Source organism: Schistocerca americana, chromosome 2 (assembly GCF_021461395.2).
Source record: "Schistocerca americana isolate TAMUIC-IGC-003095 chromosome 2, iqSchAmer2.1, whole genome shotgun sequence".
Lineage (NCBI taxonomy): Eukaryota > Metazoa > Arthropoda > Insecta > Orthoptera > Acrididae > Schistocerca > Schistocerca americana.
The window spans coordinates 635,190,550-635,214,647 of NC_060120.1; the positions used below are offsets into that span (position 1 = coordinate 635,190,550).

At 39.7% G+C, this 24,098-nt stretch overlaps 1 protein-coding gene across 1 annotated transcript in view; it reads right to left on the reverse strand.

Annotated features, from left to right (window-relative positions):
• Positions 1-472: 472 nt before the first annotated feature.
• LOC124594262 (phenoloxidase 1-like) overlaps positions 473-24,098 on the reverse strand; it is a 235,254-nt gene continuing 211,628 nt past the window's right edge. The window contains exons 11-12 of the mRNA XM_047132626.1: positions 18,197-18,420; positions 473-969 (exon numbers count right to left, since the gene is read on the reverse strand). Coding sequence (XP_046988582.1) covers positions 751-969; positions 18,197-18,420 — 443 coding nt within the window. The 3' untranslated portion in view covers positions 473-750. The remainder of the gene's footprint in view (positions 970-18,196; positions 18,421-24,098) is intronic.

A 24,098-nucleotide genomic window follows, 5' to 3' on the forward strand; every position in this document is an offset into this window, starting at 1 on the left:
CACAAGAAATTACATTATATTTACAGGATACCAAACTAAATTTTTTCATTTTATGAAATGCGCAATTTTACATTTCTGAACCTGTGACAGAAGTTCGTGTCTGACCCCTCTTTAAAAAAATTTCAAGGTATAAGACGATCTGTTAAACATGTGTGCCATCTGTATGGAAACTGTTAGTTGCACATTCCATGAAGACTAAAGTGTTTACTGCAGTGAGTATATTTCCAGTTATGTGACATGTAAGTATTAAAAAATAGGATTTATATTTTAATTTTTGTACTTTTACATTTTCAGATTTTCTACTTTATTGCATATCAGTAATTTATTGTAGACTTTTTTTTCATAGCTCACTTTTTCAACTGCCTGAAATAATTATCAGAAACTGAGATCTGAAGACAATCTTGTATCTGAAAATATTCCAGAATATTTCTCTGTCTCTAAAAGAACAATCCCACAAACTGAAAGTGTGATGTTTATTCTTCAGGTACACAAAATGCACTTAATCACTGGAGAGTGATTTAGAATATTTGTACACCAATGTAAAAGAACAATGTGACCCAAACAGGTCCTAAATCTGATGTGCTATGCACAGATATGTTCCTATTATATACTTACTGTATTACTGTCTTACAAGTATTATCTTCTGTTAAATAGATTAACAGTAGGCATTCACATAAATGGTACTTTCATACATCTTGTCAAGTACTTTTAAAATCCAGTTTCTGAAATTCTTCATATTTCTTTTATTTATTATTGTCTTGCAAATGGAGGTAGTATTTTGTCTTGAAATCTGATCTTCACATTAAGTACTCCCATGTTTGGAGTAATAAACTCATAAAGTGTATTGACACCAGCCCGAGGTAAACGATCCAGGGGATATCCCATTGGACGCCTGTCAGGGTACAGTCGGTCCCGCAAGCCACAATAGCTGTGAGCTTGTTGGCAGCCTTCTGGTGCAGGTTGTTCTACCTGTCAGCATCCAGAAAATACATTAACATCAGAGCATACTGGCATGTCAATCTGTTTCAAAATAGCTCTGTATGCCAGAGAATCATTATTTTAAAATGTATAGAAATAAATGGCTAGTTTCAGCCAGTGCTTATCAACACATCTCAGTCTAAACCTTCTGATACAAAGTATCTTATCATAGTTAGGCCAAACATAATGTGAAAACTATGTTCGATGTAATTGTAATAACATATTTATATCAGAATAGTTACATCAAAAGCTGATGACAGACAATGGCCAGAACTTGTGATTTATTTGTGAAGTGCAGTAAACAAACATATTCACAAGAGACTGAGCAACAAATAATGGCTGCCTTGTATACAGATTTCATGCCTACTTTGATATGATCTGACACAAAATGGTTCAAATGGCTCTGAGCACTATGGGACTTAACATCTATGGTCATCAGTCCCCCGATCTGACACATAAAACACAATGAGGAATGGAATAAGATAGAAAATAGACACACTGTCTTCATTACTTCCCTAACACAAAAACACTCAACCAAAACTACCACAAATGGTTTTTAATACAACCTATCCATACTAATCTGCATGATAATTGAGCAGCAAAACCTCAACATAGGCCCAACTGAGTACTGGCAGGCAGACAGACAATTACGTTCAACAGTCCATCCATGCAACAGTTCTTCATACAAATAAAATATTAGTTTTCAAGCCAAGTATTCACTTGTGGAAACAAGTAAAATTTACAAGGGGCAAAACCAATGTTGGAGGGAGGATTCTTGCTAACTTTGAAGCCTACTACACATAACCTTTTACAGTAATAGATAGAAATAAAGAAAGGCAACCAGTAAATGCTGATGGCATTTAGAAAAATGTAACACCTCAGTAAACTGCATTGGGTTTGTAGTTAGATACGATTACTTTATATGGCCTCTGGAAGGTTAGAAAATGCATACGGTGAGGAGAGAGTAGGCAAGTATCCAGAAGCAGTGGAGGGGAATACAGGGGGCTTTCTGCAGCAGTACCAAAATGATTAATTACATAAACATTTACAAAAATGAGGGCATTGAATAAGAGAGTCAGAGAGAGAGTTGGGGAAATCATAAATGGAGTATAGGTAAGGAATGGGGCGAAAACTGACAGAAGACAAAGGAGTGAGGCCAATGGACAGGAAAGGAGATAGCAGTGGATAGGTACTAGTGAAGGCTTATGCCAAGAGGAGTCTGAGAATATTGCCTCCATGCCAAAGCCTTGCTGCCATTGAACACCATCCTTTTAAGTTGCCTGCTAAAAACAAACTCACCATAATACTCATTGTAAAGTTGAACACTTTTAACATTCCACTCAAGTAGTTCTCCTTTGGGAGGAAGATATATAAATAAACTGAGCATTTAAGTTTTTAATATATTTATGTTCCTCTAAGTACCAGCAGAATATTCCAAAAATTTTATCAAATGTGCTAACATGACTCAATTGTTTGTCATATACAGCAGGTTGGTGAAGTCAGAGGATGGCCTAGAAATGAACTATTAAAATAAATATTACTGTAGAACATCATTAGTGTATATTTACATTATCAATATGTCTATATTTCTCCTTGTACTGATGGAATATTCCATAAATGTTAAACAAAAATAGATGGCAAACTATAATAGTACTGAACAAATCCCATTCCATTCACTTTAAAGAATGCCGTGAAAGCAAATTAGCATTGGTTGGAGTCCCAAGGCAAGTCACAGCAAATCAAAATCACTCAATAGGCTACTTTCATTGATACCATCAAAAAACAGAAAGGAAAAAATGAGAATTTGTGGAGATTTTATGGCCACAATCCATGTACAAAGTGAAAGTACGACTTGTTTCATTCCATCACCAGAAGAATTATGGCCCAAACTAAATGGAGGATGGTGCTTTTAGAAGGTGGATATTACAGATGCTTATCATCAGCTACCATTAAATAACGTCTCCACATATGGTACGAAACGTTCTGTTCAGCTTACACAAAAATCAGTAGCTCCCATTTAGAGTTGCCAGTTTCCAACCATCTTTAGGATGTTATTTGAACAGCTAACTCACCATATTTCTCGCTGTATGAAATTACTTGGATGGCACTATCATCACTTGGGTCACTAAGAAAGAATGTATGTAAACTCTGGAACAACTATTTGACATCTTGCAACAATTTGGGCTGAAATGTAACATTCTTCCAATTTCAAACTGACATAGGAACTTGCCAAACTTATACACATATACAAGCAATAAACAAAATACACATTTCATAGTGTATAAGATGCACCTCTTGTTAATGGAAAAATTAAATTATTGCATTAAATTCATACTAGATGCAGCAACAGTAGCAGCTCCGTATCTCCTGGACTACAAACATATTAAATATATTTGGATAGTGAAATGTAGGAACGATAAATGACTTAAAATGTTACTGCTTTCACCTCCATGCTTAGTGTGTCTCACACCTGGTGTAACCACTCATAGTGACAGCAGGGGCAATACAATCAGACATTAGTGCCCTCTATTACTTTCAACTCAAAAATTCTAACCAGAGAATAGCATAATTACTTCCAAACTGTAAAAGAGCCATTAGTGTTATGTATAAGGGGCGTGCAGAAGGAAATGAGCCGGAGGCATAGTTACAGAAACCAATATCTGTATGTTAGAAATACTGACCCTGGCTTTTGAGATACTGTGCTGCAGGAAGTGAATCAGAAGGGTGCCATCTTGGTCAAAGAAGCATAGGGGCAAATGATTCACCTCAGACGACAATGTCCAGCTGTATGTGCAGAACTGTTTAACATCGCAGCCCTGGGAATTTTATGAAACAGCCATTCATCAACTTGTGTCACAGTGGGACAAGTGTCTCAATAGCCAGGGTCAATACTTCTAACGTACAGGTACTGGTTTCTGTCATTATGCCTCTGGCTTGTTCGTTTTTGAATGCACCTTTAGTATGGCTTGTGCTGGTTATATTGTGTTGATGGACAATTTATTTTTCATGTGGCTGATATATTTATATCTTTGCCACTTCCAACTGACACACTGTCTTAATTGCTTTCCATACTTTTTTGAATGGTCACCATTGCTAATGGGAACTGTTCTGTGTCTTTTCTTTTTTTAAAAAATATTCAAGTAATAAAAATTATTTGTCTCAAACTATAACAACTTAAATAACTGTCTATATTATTACAGTCTGTCCAACAAGTCATGGGCTCAATAAAACATGCTTATTAATTGGAATTATGTCCTTTTTTCTGTGCATCGCTCAAGTCTTTGAAGTGAGTTGTGAATCAAATAAGTTTTTCAGCAGCCAGAAATTTGATGGGGGTAATTTTCAGTTGTGGAAATATCAGCTGGAAAATATATTTCATGCTGAGAAATTGCTGGATGTTGCAGATAGAATTAAAAATAAGGCCAGATGCAGGCACACATGCGTGGGATTTGTGACATGAACTTAATGCAAAAGCAATGCTTTTCATAGTATTTGTTATGAGATTTGACAAGCTGTAAACTGTTATGTTGCCTACTAGAGCAAATGATATGTAGAATCTTCTTAAGATAATTCATGAGCAGTTACAGTGAGACAACAGTTCTTGAATTATAAAAGGCCACACTGTGATCCTACTGTGCAACATATCAGTAAAGTTGAAACAGATCTTGTAGATGTTGGTGAAACAGTGGTAAATAGAACTTACATGATGAAAGCAGGCAGTTTGGTAATTTAATGCAAGGTTACTAAAATAACAGCAGTGTTGGTTGCAGATTGAAGAAGCAGCAACTACATTCACTGCTTTTAAGGTTAATCACAGAAAGGATAAAAACCCATATTCGCAAAGCAATTTAAGCAAAAATTTTGTGAACAAGAAGGCTGCTGAGTGCTATTATTATCATAAGGAAGGTCATTATACAGCTGAGTGGAAAAAAGACTATTTACATTGCCAACAGAAAATCAAGAAACTAAACTTCAGACTATGACTACAGAAATCTGAAGCATTTTGGCTATTAATTGTGATAATGTTTGGCTTGCTGGTAGTGCTATATCAAAACACATGACTTCACACAAGGAATTGTTTTTGACATTTAAACTGTTGCAGAAGTTTGAAGTTTCTGTCCAGATAGTAGGCAATTTAGTTGTTGACACTGGAGGTATTAGATCAGTCAAGTTAAATGCATAGTAAATGGTGTATGGATACCTCGTACTCTGGAGGATACATTGTATGTACCTGGTTTGAAGAAAAATCTTTTTTCAGTGAGAGCAACAGCCAGAAATGATTTAAAAATCATATCCAACAACACGAAGATTAAGGTACTTCGTGACAGGCCAGTTACAATCAGTATAAAAGCTGAAAATCTTTTCAATGGAAAATACTGAACAAGCAAATTGTGTACTGTGAGACTTAGCTCTGTTAAGGCACAAGAAGTTGGGAAATGTAAACTTTGAGAATTAGAAAAAAGTGGCTGACTGGGGTTTGCCGTGAAGCATGTCAGTATGGTAAACTGCATACAAGTGCAGTCAGTATGTTAAACTGGAGTAGATTTAGATCATATTTGTAAATTTATTTCTGTATTCCAGGAGAATTTGTTCCTGTTGATATATGTGTAAATATTCCACTTACATCCATAGATGTAGCCAACTATTTTGTTATTTTTATGGAATTCAACAACCTGTGAAAATGGAGACGTAGTCGTGCAAGATCAAACACCCTGTGATAGTGTAAAGGTTGCTTGGCTTGGAATGAATCTTAGGAACTGTGATGAAATTTCACCTCAGGTTCATTTCCAAAATTATGTGGCTTGCCCACCAATCATTGATGAAGCACAAACTTTCCAGGAGGTGATGGCATCCAGAGACTCTGAAAGAAGAAATTTATTCATTGGTAATAAATAATATGTGGGAGTTAATGAGTCTACCTCCAGATCAGGCTATTAGTTGCAGCTTGGTTTACAAAATTAAATGTAAGCCATGTGGTAGTATAATGCAGGGTGCACACCTCCCGCCCTTCCCCCCCTTGCGGGGCCAACCACATTGCCACTCGCACCAGTTAGCCCTCACACTATTCATTCACTTCTTTCGTCAGTGAACTTGACTTAATCAAGTTATCGAGTAGTTGTACTTCCTATGTAGCACGCGCATCCACGTGATTGTATTTTATACATTTCCGTCTGGCGCATAGATAGCTAAAACATACCTACGAAAAAAGTCACAGCCATTCTAGAGACCTCGATACGTTATTCTGTCTGGTTTTTGAGAAAAGTCACAAATATTCTACTGTTTTCTTGTACAGAGAACCTTCCATACAAAGCATTACGGACTATTCACCAAATAGGAAGCTAGTTTACATTCAGAAGCAGAAATATTAAGACTGAATAAGTAAAAAGTCCTAGTTGTTGCAAGTGCAAGAGTGAAAATTACTCAAGATCAGTTGATTGTGATTCTGTTATGCAAGCGTTGTCTGTTTGCCCTATATCTGACTATCCTACTTTGCACACACTGTACAAAATATTTGCTTGTCTACCTGCATCTATTGATACAGCAGAAAGAAGTTTTTCAGCACTGCGACATACAAAGACATGGCTTTAACCTGTGATATGATGAATTTTAGGATGGAAGAGTAAATCCACGGCCATGGGCGTATGCGTTTCAGGTGTCTCTGTGGTGTGTTTGAATGTGTATGTTATTACTCGAAAAAAGGCTAGGGCTCGAAAGCTAACGTTAATGGTGTTTTCTGTTAAGTGTTTAGTGCTCCATGCATCTACCCACCTAGAATTCATTATTTGAGGAAGAAAACCACAATTGTAACTTTTTTATATCATAAGATGGCATCGTCTTGATTACGTGTAAAATCAGTTTAAATAAAATATTCTTAAACTTTGCATGTGACTTGATTATTTTTTATTACAGTAAAAGTAAAGGTAGCTCAAGATATATTTAGTGCCCCCTCCATGAGGTTTTTCTGTATCTGCCACTGGTATAATGGGGTTTAAAGCTAGAGTACGTGCAAAAGGATAGTCCTAGAAACATGGACTTGATTATGGAAAATCTTTTTCACCTGTTATTAGGTATGAATCAATTGATAATGCTTTAGCTTTGGCTGAAGTGTATGCTACGGACATGAAACAATTTTGTATTTCAACTGCCTTCCTCGATTGTTATTTTCAAGATGATATTTTCATCAAACAGCCAAAAGATTGGCCTTTTAAATATAGTGGTATCACTCTTAAACTTGTATTTCAGATTTGGGTTGTGTTACTATATTAGCCAGTAAATCTGTTAGTTGGACATCTCACAGGCAAAAATTGTTTCCAGATCTACAATGGAAGTGAAGATTTGTGTGGCATCTGATGCAGATGATGAAATAACATGGCGCTGTTTATTCTTGCAGAAGCTGAGTGTCAGTCTGGAACAACCAAATCAACTCTTTGTGGACAACCAGAGTACACTGTAACTGTTAAAAAATAATGAAAATAAAAATGAGTAGACAGTTGAAGTTCCATTACATTCATGAAAAGTTAAATGATGGTAGTATTCTTCTATCTTAAAAGAAGTCAGAAGATCAGTTGGTACACCTGTTTTCAAAAGCACTTGCAAAGAAAAGTTCCACATTAATTTTAGTTCATTATCAGTTGTGTCTTTAAAATCAGCAAACAACAGTGGGAGTGTTAGGAAGTATGGCTTGTTGTGCTGACTATCTTGTGAAGTCTGTGCACAGTTGGCCATGATTTTATTTAATGTTTCAGATGCTTTTATGTATCTTTTCCACTTCTGACTGGCATATGATCTTTTATTCCTTTGTGTGATTTTTTTTGTCTTATTACCATTATTAATGGAATCTGTGTTGTGTCTTGTATTTGAAGTGCCTTTTTTTTTTTTTGTTCAAGTTATAAAACTTATTCATCTCAAACTGTAATAACTTGATTGTAGTCTAGCTGACAATTACTCATTATATTTGCTCTGAACAAATAACACTATTATTTGAGCACTATGAAGTTTCACGTCATAATAGACTACAAGTCACTGCTTACTGTTTTTCAACCCAAGAGACATAACAGACTGGATAGCTCAATATCCTCAATGCTGGATGTCTACCCTAGATGATTACAATTATGAAATTATTACCACCCCATGGCAAAGCTAAAAAATACAGATTCACTATCTGTTGTTGGTGAGAGCTGACACATTGTTTGATGTGGAAAACAGCATCTGATTCTAACTGAACAAATTCGAAGATGAATGTATATACGATTACACACTTAAAGCATCTCATATTTATTGTCAGAGAGGTCATAACTCAGTCCTGTGGGAAGTATAACACTCCATAAATTGCAAGATGGCCTTCATGAAGAAATCTGTTGTGGTACCCAGCTGTCAGCCAGTACCTTTACTTAAAACATTGTCTGCTGATGCAATGAGGCATCATCCAACTGCCATAATATTTGGATGTGTGCTGAACAATAATACATCCTCCATTAATGAAGGAAGTTCTTTGGTTAATACTAAGAGGACATTTGGATACCCATATGTGAAACAATTATCTCACTGGTAACATTGCTCCCTGTTCATTGATGATATTATCGAGCGCCTAGCCCAAGAATGTAAAATTTGCGCACAGCATGAGGAACTCTAACTGCACATTTCATTGTACATCTGAGTTGTGGGATAGAATTATTGTGGGATTTTGCAAGCCAGTCTCAATGGATAATATCATGTGCTTCCTAGACCATTCCCTTCATCATCCTAATAGCCTTAATACCATGGCTGCAATCCTCCAAGTGCTAGTTACATTCTTACCATAAGGGATTGCCTTATGTAGTATTCAGTGCTGACTCTTTTCATAAGCACCTGAGGATTGTTAGCATAAAAGGGAGAAGCTCATGGACCCAGTCATTACCCACATATTTGAAACCCAGAAATTGTTAACACTATAACCATCATTGGATGATGTGGTGAAGACAGGAGGATGCCCATACACTGGTGGAAGTAGTCACCCATCACCAAAATCAATGGCACACCATCACTACTGTACACCTTATGAACAGAAACTGGTTCTGCCAAGGTCAAAGAGCAACAGGCACCCAATGTGAAGTACTTCCTCTGCAGGGTATGGGGCCCGCCTGGTCTTTATTCATTTCAAGAGCACCCAATTGCAAAAACCAATAATGCCGTAATACTGGACAACACAGAGCTCATGGAGGAATATGCTCTCCATGAAATGTCAAGTCATTTTTGACCTTACTACTCATTTTATATATGAAGAAAGAATATGGTGTTACTGGAGGCATACAAATCTACATATTTCATGCCATCAGAAGGTATTTCTGTGGCTGGAGCTCTGAGAGTGTTAAATTGACAAAGTGCACCACTGGAGCAGTGGTGTCACCCTTGAAGGCAGCAGTAGTAAAGCAACCAAACATTAGAGGAGACAGAGAAAAGCAACACTAGTTTTCTGAGACCATTCAAACTGCTGTGCTACTATTAGTCTTAGTCGTAGAAAAGGGGAATTTTGTTAAATTCAGTAAAGGCGCGGTTGGGCGATGAAGCCTGGGGCTGCTGGCAGTGTGTAGTAATAGTTGGCAGCCAGTAGGCCAGACAGGGTAAACATGGCATGGAGCTGCAATGGCATTATTGCATGCAAGATGTGTTTTTAGTGGTGAAACAATGAGGCAGAAAACTGCAGCATTGCTTGAAATTATTGCGATGTATGAGGCGAGGCAGTAGGCCAGAGTCAGGAGGGCGATGTGTAAATGGCTGATGTATGGGCATTTACTCCTGCCATAGTTTCCGTCCCTCTCTGACACTATGTCAGAAGCAAGGGGAAAAGCAGTATAAATAGACAGGCAATTTTAGCTAGAGGCAAGTGCGTGCCAGGTCAGTCAAGAGTCGGGTTGGACCAGTGCTGGTCTACGCTTACAGGGGACAGTCTGGCAGCGATGTTGTAAATATTATGTGTAACCTGTACTTTATTTCTATGTACTTGTTTGGGCTGTATTCTGCCTGTGGGGACGTGACACAAGGGCAGGACAGAATGGCAGATATTGATTACTTGGAGATTGCACGGTCTACCTGAAGGAGGGCAGTGACAGCGGCCTGCAGCAGGTCCAGGATGGGCCATGTTCGCTTCCCACATGGCGTACTGGGGTCTGGGCGAGGTGTACACTGTGTGAGGTGCAGCAATGCTGAAACAGCATTGGAGATGACGGTGGGTGTTGCCATCCGGAAAGTACCACTAGTGGCTAGTTGCAGCACAGCATCTAGGAGGGCACGGGTTCGAGTCCAGTTCTGTCCTGGGAGCAGTGGCGGCCCGAGGGCCACAGGTGACCAGTACAACCACCTTTGTCCCATGGTAGGACAGAGCAGACCAAACGGGGCGGAGGGCGGCGGGGATCAGGGACTGTAACAGTCTGTCACGACCTTAAACTTTCTACCATAAAGGTAACAACGAAAATACATTACTCCATATATTATGGCCAACATCTCCTTTCCCAGAATACACCCTACTGCACCATTTGAAATGTCACATGATAAGATGAAGTCTTCTTCAAAATTTGGAAACATCAATGCCGGACCAGAAACTAATCTCATTTTTAATTCATTGAAAGCTTGCTGGCATTCCTCCGTACATTGAAATTAACCCCTTTCTTTAAAAGCTTTGTTAATGGCTCGGCTATTTCAGCAAAATACTTTACAAATTTATGATAATATGAACATAACCCAATATAAAATTGTAATTGCTTCGTTGCACGTGGTGTCGGAAAATTTTGAACTGCCTCTGTTAACCGAGGATTGGTTTGAACCTCTTGTTCACTGATTACATGACCAAAATATTTGACCTCCGTCTGTGCAAAATTACATTTTTCTAAACTTAATGTCAGCAATCTTCTAAAGACTTCTCTTAAACGCAATATATGTTCTGGTATATCCTTCGAAAATACTATAATGTCATCTAGGTAAACCATACATGTCTTTGGTTTCAGTCCCCTTAAAATCCCATCTAATAATATCTGAAAAGTGGCCGGTGCATTCTTCAACCTGAATGGCATACATATATACTGGTAGTGTCCCTCAGGAACAGTAAAAGCTGACTTTGCCCTATCCTCTGGCACTACTTCCAACTGGTGGTATCCACTCCGTAAACCCATCATCATAAAATACATACATTGTCCCAAATTGTGTCCATGACATATGGAATCAAATATGCGTCTGAAATGGTTTTCGCATTCAGAAACCTATAATCACAGCAAAACCTATATTTCCTTGTACCATCCACCGACTTCTTAGGTACTAGAACTACTCTGCTTGAATATGGACTATTGCTATGCTCTATGATTCCATCCTGTAGTTGTTGTACTATAAACTCCTCTAGTAGCGATTGCATATGATGTGCTACCCTATATGGTTTCCTACACACTGGTGTATTATCCTCTGTTGGTATGTGATGCTTAGTAATCGGTGCTGCCGGTAACCTACCCTCCATTCCAAACAAATTGCTAAATGTCAATAACAGTTCCTCCACTGTGAACCTGTTGTCACCCTGCAAATGCTATAATTTTCCCCTCAATTGTGCTGCATCAATGTTTTGCATATGGCTTGCCCCTAAATCCTCCCTATCAAAGTCATCTTCATCAAAAAAAACCAAAACTTTCGACAAGCTAAAATCCGCTCTGCCAAAGTTATCTATACTTAAAGGAACTCTTTAATCTCCTTCCACATAACTAGCGTGAGCTAAACTCCTCTGCACAAAACAGTGCACATTATCCAACTCCTCATTACTCGAGAGTGGCTCCACCATGTACGTCTCCTTCGGTAAGTCCATATCTATCAAAACCCATACTACTTTCCTGTACCTGCCGGTATGTTATCCTGCTGATCTACCTTTAATGAATCCGTTCGCAGTTTAGCTGGCATCACCTTCGTGCAAAGTGTGCCTTTCGACATTCATCCATTTGCAACTGTTTCCCCCGTGCAAAACATTGTTCCACAGAGTTCCACTGGTTGTTGCCAAAGATCTATCTTCACATGATGTTTGTCAAGGAAGTCCAGTCCGAGAATCACTGAATACCCCTCACCCACACATGGTAACACCTCTACCTGCTCGCTAAACTTCATTCCTGCAATCACAAATCGAAGTACCGTCATACCCAATGACTCAGCTTTATTATCCCCCACACCATGTAACCTATAACATAGTGGCTCAAGCCTTCTCCTGCATGACAAATCATGCAGCTTTTAGATGGTTACTGGGACGCAAGGACCTAGTCGGGCTGTAAAATTAAGTGAGTTTGACTTTGATGTAATTCATAAGCCAGGGAAGAAACACAGGAATGCAGACGAATTAGAAGTAACGGGTAGGAGTGTTGCAGAATGGCAAAGGGCACAAGCAGAGGATGAGGAGTGCCAGGGTTTTAGGACTCATCCACATTTCATTGTGGAGGGAAATTTGTTGTGTAGAGTTACCAGATGTGGACCACAGGTAGTGGTACCAAAGAGTTTGAGAGAGGAAGTCTTAAAGCAGGCCCATGATCATGTGCTTTCAGGGCATGGGGGTCATCGAGCAACGGAAAGACTAGTAGCAGAATGATTTTGGTGGTGCACTCCAAGAAGGGATGTGGAACAATATGTAGCAAATTGTGTACCATGTGCACAGCAAGCGGATGTGAAGCGCGCAAGAATGTTTACTAGAGGCTTCAAAACATTTCAAGTTTATCAGGCTAGATGTCTGCGGGCCGTATAACAAAACACTGGCAGGGAATCGTTACATTTTAACTATAATTGATCACTTTTCGTGGTTTCTAGCCATGGTCGCAACACCAGACCAACAGGCAAGTACAGTAGCACAAGCTTTTATCAATAACTGGTTATTGAAGTTTGGGGTGCTGATACCTTAATTAAGGATCAGGGAACAAACTTCATGTCCAAATTAATATCACAGTTGTGTTGGCTATTGAGAATTAAAAAGCTATGGACGTCCATTTCATCCACAGGAGAATGGGAGAACAGAGCGAGTACATAAAACAATTTCAAAAATGCTAAGTTATTATGTGAATGGAAACCATGATAACTGGGATGTCTATCTTCCATACATGATATTAAGTTATAACACCAAAATACATTCGGGGGTCAGAATGTCACCATTTGAGTTGGTCTATGGAAGAAAGACGCCATCACCGTGTGACATTCTATGTCCGAAATCGGGAGCTAAAGGGGACGCTACAGGAGGCCAATACGAAAACGTTGGAAAGGCAGGAAGAACAAAAAAAGCGGTTGGGACCTTTACCACAGTACAGGGTAGGTCAATGGGTACTGATCACGAATCCATATACACTAAGGGATAGACAAAAAAAAATCTTGACAAAGTACCACGGACCATACCAGGTCGTGGAGATGACTTCGCCTGTAAATGTTAAATTGCAACTGCCAACAAAAACGTCCATAATCCACGTATGTAGAGTAAAGCCTTTTAAAGGAATAGTAGATGGATTACCTCAATTACAGGGAAGTGACCCAATTGCAGAGGCTAGGCAAAGCAAACGGAAGAAGAAGGTCACAGCGGAGTGACAACAGCGGACACATAATGTTCTGTATGCGTTACAGTCACAGAGGGAGTAAATTATTGTATGTCTAATATTGTATGGCATGTTTACATTTCGTGTTTTTGTATCAAGACATAATTTGTGTTTTGGTGGGTCATATAATAGTTCTGTTTTTCTTGTTGTTGTTTTAGTTTTGTCATTGTATGGGGGAGGCTATGTTCAGGGAATTTGATATGGGCAGAGCGAACTATGGGGAATTTCTGAGGATGTCATACAATGTTGTAGTGGGAAGGTGTTCTGGGGATATTACCAATGCAGAATCTGACAATTTAAACTCCACGCTAAATCCACAGTTTTTGCATTCCTTTGTTAATGCACAGGAAAGATCTATCACAGTTAATAAAGTATTGGAACATGTTCAAACTTTACAACAGCATCACACTTACAGAATAATGACAGTGAGCATTTCAGCCACACGGTGTGCTGTTTTCCCATTTTTCTTGAGTATAGCTTTGTGGAGAGTGTGGAAACGTGCACCAGTAGAGGAGGTGCCAACCCATCGGTTGCCTATGGCATGGGTAACCAGTGTAAACAATGTATAGGGGTAGCATTAATGTTTTGATGTTCTCGTTAGTTTTAGTCTGTAGAATGTAAGTTTTGTGAACAAGGTATGTTTACGCAGCCACAGGCCACGTCTGTTATATTTTGATTTGGGATGAATCTTACTGAAAGGAGGGAGGTATGCTGTACTAGTATTAGTCTTAGTCATAGAAAAGGGGTATTTTGCTAAAATTCAGTAAAGGCGCGGTTGGGCGATGTCTGGGCGATGTCTGGAGCCGCTGGCAGTGTGTAGTAATAGTCAGCAGCCGGTAGGCCAGACAGGGGAAACATGGCATGGAGCTGCAATGGTGTTATTGCACGCACGGTGTGTTTTGAGTGGTGCAACAATGAGTCAGGAAATACAGCATTGCTTGAAGTTATTGCGATGTACGAGGTGAGGCAGTAGGCCAGAGCTAGGAGGGCGATGTGTAAATGGCTGATGTGTGGGCATTTACTCCTGCCATAGTTTTGTCTCTCTCTAACACTATGTCAGAAGCTAGGGGAAAAGCAGTATAAATAGATGGGCAATTTTAGCTAGAGGCAAGTGTGTGCCAGGTCAGTTGAGAGTCAGATTGGACCAGTGCTGGTCTACGCTTATAGGGGCCAGTCTGGCAGTGATGTTGTAAATATTCCATGTAACCTGTTCTTTATTTCTATGTTTTCATTTTGGCTGTATTCTGCCCCTGGGGATGCAACATCGGGGTGGGATGGAACAGCAACCAGGTACTTGGAGATTGCATGGTCAGCTGAAGGAGAGCAGCGACAGCAGTCTGCAGCAGGTCCAGGACAGGCCACATTCGCTTCCCACCTGGCGTACTGGTGTCTGGGCAAGGCATATGCTGAAACAGCATTGGAGATGGCGGTGGGTGTTGCCATCTGGCAAGCACCACTAGCAGCAAGTTGCGGCACAGCATCCAGGAGGGTGCAAGTTTGAGTCTGGTCCTGTCCTGGGAGCAGCGGTGGCCCGAGGGCCATGGGTGACCAGTACAACCACCTTTGTCCCACAGTCAGACAGAGCAGGCCAAACGGGGTGGAGTGCGGTGGGGACCAGGGACTGTAACAGTCTTCGGAATCGCGGACAGAACGGTGCCAGTCGCTACGCCTCCTTTTGTCTTTCCCTCTCCTTCCCTCTTTCCTGATGAAGCAACCGTGGGTTGCGAAAGCTTGAATTTTGTATGTGTGTTTGTGTTTGTTAGTGTCTCTATCAACATACCAATGCTTTCGTTTGGTCAGTTACATCATCTTTGTTTTTAGGTACAATTGTGGATATAGTAATAGAAGTAAGATTTATCGTATCCTGTACACATATTTATTGCTGTTCACTCCTGCTTCATTACAGGCAGGTACTGTATGTGATTAAAATGTTGGGCTCTTTTAAGACAACTCACATTAAGTATCAATTCATATGTTCCAAAAGTATACATTTCTGCTGTGGCTTCTTCACCAGTATGTTTTCCATATAAATGAATGGTCACAAATGACCAAAGCAGACTGATAGTACACAGTGACTTCTTAACCATACCAGGGTGCTGGTAACTTATACTAGAAATGGAGCCATATTGATACTACTGCTCTGAACTACAATTTCAAAACTACACACTAATTCATTAAAGAGAATTTATCCCAATGGTTCCCCTCTCCATGACACAAGGAGTAACAACTTTGTACCTCTCCACAAGTGCTGCCATACTTGCCAACAAAGGTCATCCTGGATAGCAGAGAAGCACAATTCATCACTGAACACAATACAACACCATTCACGAGCAGTCCATGCATTGTGGTCCCAGTGCCACACCAGAGCTATTTATGTTGTGGTGTTAATGGCTACCTATATGTGGATGGTAATTCCCCAATCTGGCTGCTGCTAGTCCCTGACCACTGGTGCATGATGACACAGAATATTGCAGAGAATCCGTTACTTTCTCTCAGATGACAGGCACAGATGTGAAGGTCGCATTGTGCTTGGTGCACAATATAGCAATCCTCCTTCATGCTAATCAGATCAGGTAGACTGGACCCTTGAAGATAGGTAAGTCTGCCCTCATGTTGTCATGCAAATCAGCATCAGACTGCTATCACATCTGAATGCTCCACAAATGTGGACAATGCACTATTCAACAAGCCAACCCTTTGACACCCATGCCTCCATCTTTGCTATCCTCCCTGTTTACCTTTCCCCTGTTGCTTCATAACCTGGATTGTGAGTAACTGAATCCACTTTCCCTTCTTCCCCTTTTTTTCCCTCTCTCCTCCCTGACGAAGGAACAAACTTCCGAAAGCTAGGATACTTAAATTTTCTGTTCTGTTTTGTGTATCTACTAGCTGTGCTGAGCTGAGGTAAGTACTGGCCAGCCCTTCTATCTCTTTGTTAGTATTTGTTTCAAGTCTTTATATGAGATTTTCCATTAATCATTTTGATCTTATAGACCAGTTGTCATATTATAAGGTATGAATACATTCCCAAGATACAAAATATAGTTGACTTCATGCACCATGAGAAACAATTAACATGGTGGACAATGTCAACTATATTTTGTATCTTGGAAATATATTCATATCTTATAATATGATGACTGGTCTATAAAGAAATATGTGATTTTGATGATGACATGTTACATGCAGGCCAGACATATTATAATATTTCAGCATGCACATGAGAATTGCTAGAAAGCCAAAATCACAACTGTGTACAGCAAATGGATAATCAACTGTCAAATCGCGGAAATTTCTTTCAAAAACCAATAACAGTGTTTTGCATGAGTACATGGTGTCTCTGTGTTCTTCAGTGTGATCACACATCTGATGCTGTTCATACCCCTTATGTATGTTACCAGGCCTGGTAACAACACTAAACATGAGCAGCACTAATGCACTCTGGTGAACATTCTACCTGTCACAGAAACTTGCAACTCTTATCATTTACATACCCACTGATAGTGTCTTTGTGTACAAAGTTGCACTGACATCCAACCATGTCTTCTCAGTGCTTCACATTTTTTTTGTCAGGCCATGTATATTTGCAGCCTCAACTATGGAGCCAAGTATTCTTAGTCTTGATAGAAGGTGTCACACATATGCCTTTGTTGCAACTTATATTAGAAGGATTAGCTCTTTATTTGAGCCTTTTTTGTCAATGTTCAGCAGCAAAAAGAATAATAATAACAATAATGATGATGATGATGAAAATGATGAAGATGTCAATCACTGAGTATTATTTTCCATCTATAATTGCTTTTGTACAGTAGTGTATTCTGGTGAGCTGTTTATGCTATCACTTATTGCTCCCTGAACAAACTAAAAATGTTCCAATAAACTGTCTTCACTGGAAGATATAGCAATATCCCATTTCAAAATTATGAAACTGAACTGTTTGCTAGTACTTACCTTTAGAAGTGAAAATATTTATTAGTGCCAATAGAGACTTATAAAAGTACAGTACACTATCCTAACATTCAGAATTATAAGTTCCTTAGTGAGGGAGGAGAGAGTGATCTTGAGATCAGATTAAAAAGGAAGTGTAGGTCACTCAGACCCCAGGATAAGGACCCATAGGTGTTTCCAAAAGCTGTTATAGTGTCATGTATATCTATAAGTGTTTATTGGCAGTGCTAAATATTTCATCTCCTTAGGAAAAGTAAGGGCTGTAATTCTGTCTTATAATTTTGTAGTATTTGCTAGTCTGTTTTCTGTTTGATACAAATATCCCGTTTTGCTGCAGCTATTTCTGTCCACTTGCATGACTGAGTATATCATACTTTATCAAGTCTGTGACATTATCTTTCTTCCTCATAATAATAATGTAAATGACAGTCTGAGCACATTATAATTACTATTACTGTTTTATGAAGGTACTGTGGTCCACGGAATAGATGTTTTCATTATTTCAAGAAGTGTCTGTACCTAATTTATCTGAAAATCAGCAATTTATTTGTATCAAAATATTTTATTTTTATATAATTTTTATGTTTTCCAGATAATTTCTTCAGATTTGCTTCCTGCCGATGTAAATGTGATGGGTGCAAATACATTACTCATGTTATTATTTAATTGTGGTTTCTTACTGTTTGTTTGTCAATACGTACCCTGTCCATAGTGTAATCAGATACCATCACAAACAGATCTGCTGGAAGTCCATCAGTGTTGCCTTTTGGAATAAGCATGTGGTCTGGCCATCCACAACCACAATAGTTGAATTCAGCTTGATTTGCTGGATCAGGATTGGTTAAGTTACGGAATGTACGTTCGAATGGTATGGTGACAGAAGACTGGTTTGAACTTCTTTGAAATATATTACGGCCTGGTCTCACTGAAAAGATTTAAAACAAGTGTATGTATTGAAATTCTTTGGCTCCATATAAAGGAAGTTGCATTTATACTCCACATATCATCAATTTCACATTACTATCTCTGTCAGTCCTGAACAAATATCATCTGGGTTCTGTACTATGTTTAGTCTCTTTAAAACTTGCTCACTATGTTCCTTCCATATCAGTTTAGTCTACATTGGAAAAATTTTAAAAATTATTAACATGAGAAATAATTATTTTTCTTTCTGTAGTCTCATCCTTAAAATTTCCAAGGCCCTTAGCATTTATATTCAGTACTGAAAGATACCAGATATGTACAAGCTATGTTTAGCATAAAAGGACTGGAAGAAATAAGAACATTTCACTGCTGGCCCTGCCACTAGATGCTGCTTTGGTGCTGTTAAGTGAGTTTCCAAGACATAAAATAAAGTGGATAGTGTTTTAATTAAAATTGAGGTTTCAATGTTAGTTGAGAACCAGAAACATATTAATCATAGAATTTATTATAAAATGCAAGAGTGATATTGATCCTATGTTCCTATGTAATTGAAGGAAAATACTAAAGTGAAGTACACACACACACACACACACACACACACACACACACACACACACACACATACAAAAAGGCATCTGACCATACCCATCCATAACAATCTCAAGCAAGACCTTCATGTTGATTTATATAAAACAGTTACCTAAGAACATACAATGATGAGCTAAAATATTAGGACTATGTTCTTGATAGTGTGTCAATCCAACTTGAGAACATAGCACAGCAGCAGTTCCACATGGCATAGATTCAACAAGTCTTTGGTAGGCTTCCAGAGGTATGTGGCACCAGGTGTCTATGGAAATCCCATAAATTACAAGCTGGTGGTTTTTGGCATGAAGTTGGCTACTGATAAGTGTGCCAGATGTTTTCCATTGGGTTCATATCAGGCAAATTTAGTGTCCAAGACATAAAAGTCAGTTCACTGTTACACACTTCAACCCTCTGTGACACAATTCTCGCCTTGTGAAACAAGTAGTTATCATGCTGGAAGTTACCACCCCTGTCAAGGTATACATCAAGCATGAAGGGATGTATGTGGTCCACAGTAATGTTCGCCTTTCACCAATATGTTGCAAATTTGACAATTATTTTTACCCACCTTCAACTTACTTTGTTTGTACATAATTCTTTCACATTTTTGTGCATTTGCTTTTCACCTAATTGCCCTAATCATTTACTGCCATCTCCTAGATTACTTTATGTACCAAACACAGTATTTTACATTTTCTCCTATGACTTCCTCTTTCAGCTTATCTGATTTTCAAATTTTTTTCTCTTTTCATGACTTACCCCATCGATTTTTTTTCTTTGCCAAACATTTTTTTGTATCATACAGGCCACTTCTCTGGCGAGAAATTCTTGGCCACTCATTACCTCTCCTTAACATTTGTCTGTTCTCACACTTTTTCGTAGAAATTTTTCTGTTTTTTCCAATATTTTTCTTTGCTTTTCTTCCATTTTTCTTTCTTTTACCACCCTCTGCTTCTCTTTTTTGCCACTCTCATCATCTCTAACACTTCAAACATTCCTCTCTCACCATGATCAATCCCATGACATACTACATCCATTCTTTTCAAAAACATACTTTTGCACTACCAAAACTAAGGTCCCACATTCTGTTTCTTGAAACCTGCTTCTTCCTTGATGTTACACTCAAAGGCCTAACACTGAAAGTCTCTGTTTTTGGATGTAATTCTACTCTACACCAGCCTCTTTTACAGTTTCAAACACAGCAATCTCCTGTACTTACGCAACTAATTTGTGACCTATATGCCTTCTCTGCCAATTTCTACTCCACCAGACTTCTCTCCTTGCACACAATCCTGCAGTTACCTGTCCCTCATGTTTGCTTGGATGATATCTGCCAAGCCAACTTCAAACAGCAACAATATGCCAGACTTCACCTCCAAAAGCTATCCCACCTTCTTCTAAGCAACCTCAACAGTGGTGTTTCCCTTCCTGTCTCTGCAATTCCCTAAACAGTCACACCATCAACCACCACTCCTCTCCTACAAACTGAGCTTGGCCAACCGCCTTAACTTCCCCAAGTCTACACCACTGCTTCCCAGACCAGTAATAATCCATAATCACAAGAACCAGTCACAACAGTACAATGTTCTCAACCCCTCATCTAAAGCACTCTCTCCTCCTGAATTATCTGTGTTATGTAAAGGTCTCACTTAAACCTGCATTTAAACATGATGCTTTGGTGAATGACCTATTTTCTTTCACATGTTATGTCAACTGGAAACATCACTTTGAAGTCCAAACCCAAAACCTTCCAACAGCAAATGTGGCATTGAACACTGCCTTGAACAGTTCTGACCATGATCCCAACTTGGACCACCACCATTACCTCAAAATCATCCTTTAGAAGCCTTCTAAGAATTTCCCATACCCAGCACTGCTTTACAATCCTTTCTCAGGTCCCTAGAGCATGACCCTAATCTGTCCTCTGCAGTACTCCTGTCTTTTCATTTCCTTAAAGCTGATGACCTCATCATCATCCTCCCAGCACTGTGATACTTGACTGACAGGAGTATGTGAATGAAGGTCTACAGCAGCTGTCTGACACCTATACATGCAGCATCTACCATCAATACCCCACCATTATGATTTGAGTTGACCTGCAGTTCCTCCTTGAAACCTCAGGCCCCTTCCAAGGTCTTACACCTCAGTCCATAGAACTTCCCACCCCACCCAAACCTTGCACCTCCACCTTCTTCCTAAGATCCACAAACCCAATCATCCTGGCTGTCCTATTGTTGTTGACTTCAAAGCATCCACTGAACGTTTGTCTGCCTCAGTTGATCAACACCTGCAATCCATAGTACAAAGACTCCCCTCCTGCATCAAAGATATCAATCACTTCCTAGATCGTCTGAAATCTGTGCCCGTCCCACTCGCACCACACACCTTGCTTGTCACCACTGATGCCACCTCTCTCTATACCAACGTCCCCCATGTACATGGTCTGTCTGGTGTCGATCATTTCCTCAGCGAGTGCTCACCTGATTCCAAACTTTATACGTACCAACAACTACTTCATCTTTGAGTGGTGGACATACAAACAGATCACAGGTACGGCCATGGTAACTGGGATGGCTCCTTCTTATGCAAACCTTTTCGTGGGTCACATGGAGGGGGCTCTCCTGTGATCCATACACCTTCAGCCTCTGGTTTGGTTTAGATACACTGATGACATCTTTTACATATGGAATTTTGGTGAGGCTGCCTTGTTAAAATTCCTGCATTCTCCCAGTTAAATTTCACATGGGCCTATTCTGGATCCCGTGCCACTCTCCATGATGTTGATCTCATCCTCACTGAAGGTCAGCTATCTCTTCCATGTCAAATGTTTCCTCTGATACAGCCTCCGAGGTGAATGCATTTCTTCAGATGCAGACTCTTCACACCAGTACACCACCATTCTCACCTCAGCCTTCACTGGGCATAATTACTGCACCATCCTAGTTCAAAAGAAGATTTCCTGGGCCATCACATCCAGTCCTGGTACTGCTGATCCATCCAAAAAACAACTGAAGAGTACACCACTTTTTGCTCAGTATTATCACAGTCTTGAAATTACGAGGGCTATCCACAAAGTACATTATGTTTTCGTTTGTGTCCGTTAGGGGCGGGGCTAGCGCGGCCATCTTGGTGTCATGGCATTCCGCCACTCAGTCGGCATCCTGCCGTGCTAGTGAGAGGTTCGTGCTGTACTCCGTTGAGTTACTGTGACAGTTTGAAATGTCAGCGTGAATTGAAAATGCCGCGAAGTGTGAAGTGCGTGCTGTAATATGGTTTCTGACTGCAAAAAACTGTACACCGATAGAAATCTATCGGCAGCTTTGTGAAGTGTATGGGAACAACATAATCACTGAAGGTGGAGTGCATCAATGGGTCATAAAATTTAAAAATGACCGAACTAACGTTCATGACGAAGAGCGAAGAGGAAGACCCAACATAGTGACTGCCGAACTTGTCGAAAAAGTCGATGCCACGGTCCGTGAAAACCGTAATTTCACAATAACGGAACTCTCTATGAGTTTTCCACAAATTTCACGAAGTTTGTTGCATGAAATCATTACCGAAAAGCTTGGCTACCACAAGTTTTGTGCAAGATGGATACCAAAAATCTTGACAAAGATTCACAAAAATCAGCGAATGGCTGCAGCGTTAATGTTTTAGGACGCTTACGAGAAAGATGGCGACTCATTACTCGATCACATCGTTACATGTGAACTGCGAGACAAAATTGCAGTCAATGCAGTGGGGGCACACAAATTCCCCCCAAAAACCCAAGAAATGCATGCAGACAATGTCGGCAAGGAAGGTGATGGCGACTGTCTTTTGAGACAGAAAAGGTGTGATTTTTGTGGATTTCCTGGAAAGAGGCACTACAATAAACTCTCAAAGGTATTGCCAAACTCTGCACAACCTCAGAAGAGCAATACAAAACAAGCGCAGGGGAAAGTTGGGCTCAAAGATCTTGCTGATTCACGACAACGCCCGGGCCCACACGGCAAATGCCACTCGTGAATTTCTCGAATCTTTTAAGTGGGAATTGTTTCCTCATCCGCCGTACAGTCCAGACCTGGCACCGAGCGACTTCCACTTATTCCCAGCAATGAAGAAGTGGTTGGCTATGCAGCATTTTGATGACAACGCACAGCTTCAAGAAGAGGTAACCACGTGGTTGAAGGTGCACGCGGCCAAATTTTACGACGAAGGAATTTCCAAGCTCGTCCATCACTATGAAAAGTGCCTTAATTTAAATGGCAACTATGTAGAAAAGTAGTATTTAAGTGTGGCTTTCATCTGTATATAATAAAAAAAAATTCCAATACTTTATTTATTTTTAATTCCAAAATGTAATGTACTGTGTGGATAGCCCTCATATTAATCAAATGAGGCCCATTCTGTCACAGATTTTGCTCACCGAACCTAGAATATCTTTTTGTCACCTTACAATCCCTCCAATACCTTTGTCAGACCCTATGCTCCTTCTGCACCCATCTCCCTACCTTATGGCTCCTACCCCTGTGACCATCCCCGCTGCAAGACCTGCCCTATGAACCCTCCTGCCACCACTAATAGTAGCCCTGTAATTGGCAAAACATATACTATGAAAGGGACAGCCACCCGTGAAATGACACATTTTATATACCAGCTATTAAATAAACACTGTTCAGCCTTTTACATGAGTATGGCTCCAGCAAGTTATTAGTTAGGATGAATAGGGACAGGTAGAGGGTGTATACTGCCAACACACAAGATCTTGTTGCAGAGAATGCTCTAAACCTCAGGCCCCTCACAAGGCCTAACACCTCAATCCACAGAACTTTTCTAAAGTGTGACCATTGTGACCCTGATCCCTGTTTCACTACACATGTTATCTGGACTTCCCTCAGACACGTGTTCCTCAGAACTCTGCTGGTGGAAACTGGCGCTACAACATGTCCTCAATTCTCACCACTGATCTTTCCTTAATTTAGGTTAATTTCTTTGGTCTCAGAATTTCTTCCCAGTAACTATTCCTCTCCTCTGTTTTAGTTTCCTACATATTTCATTTTCTGATCTGTCTATTTTTCACCATCCCCCTCCCACCTCTAACACATA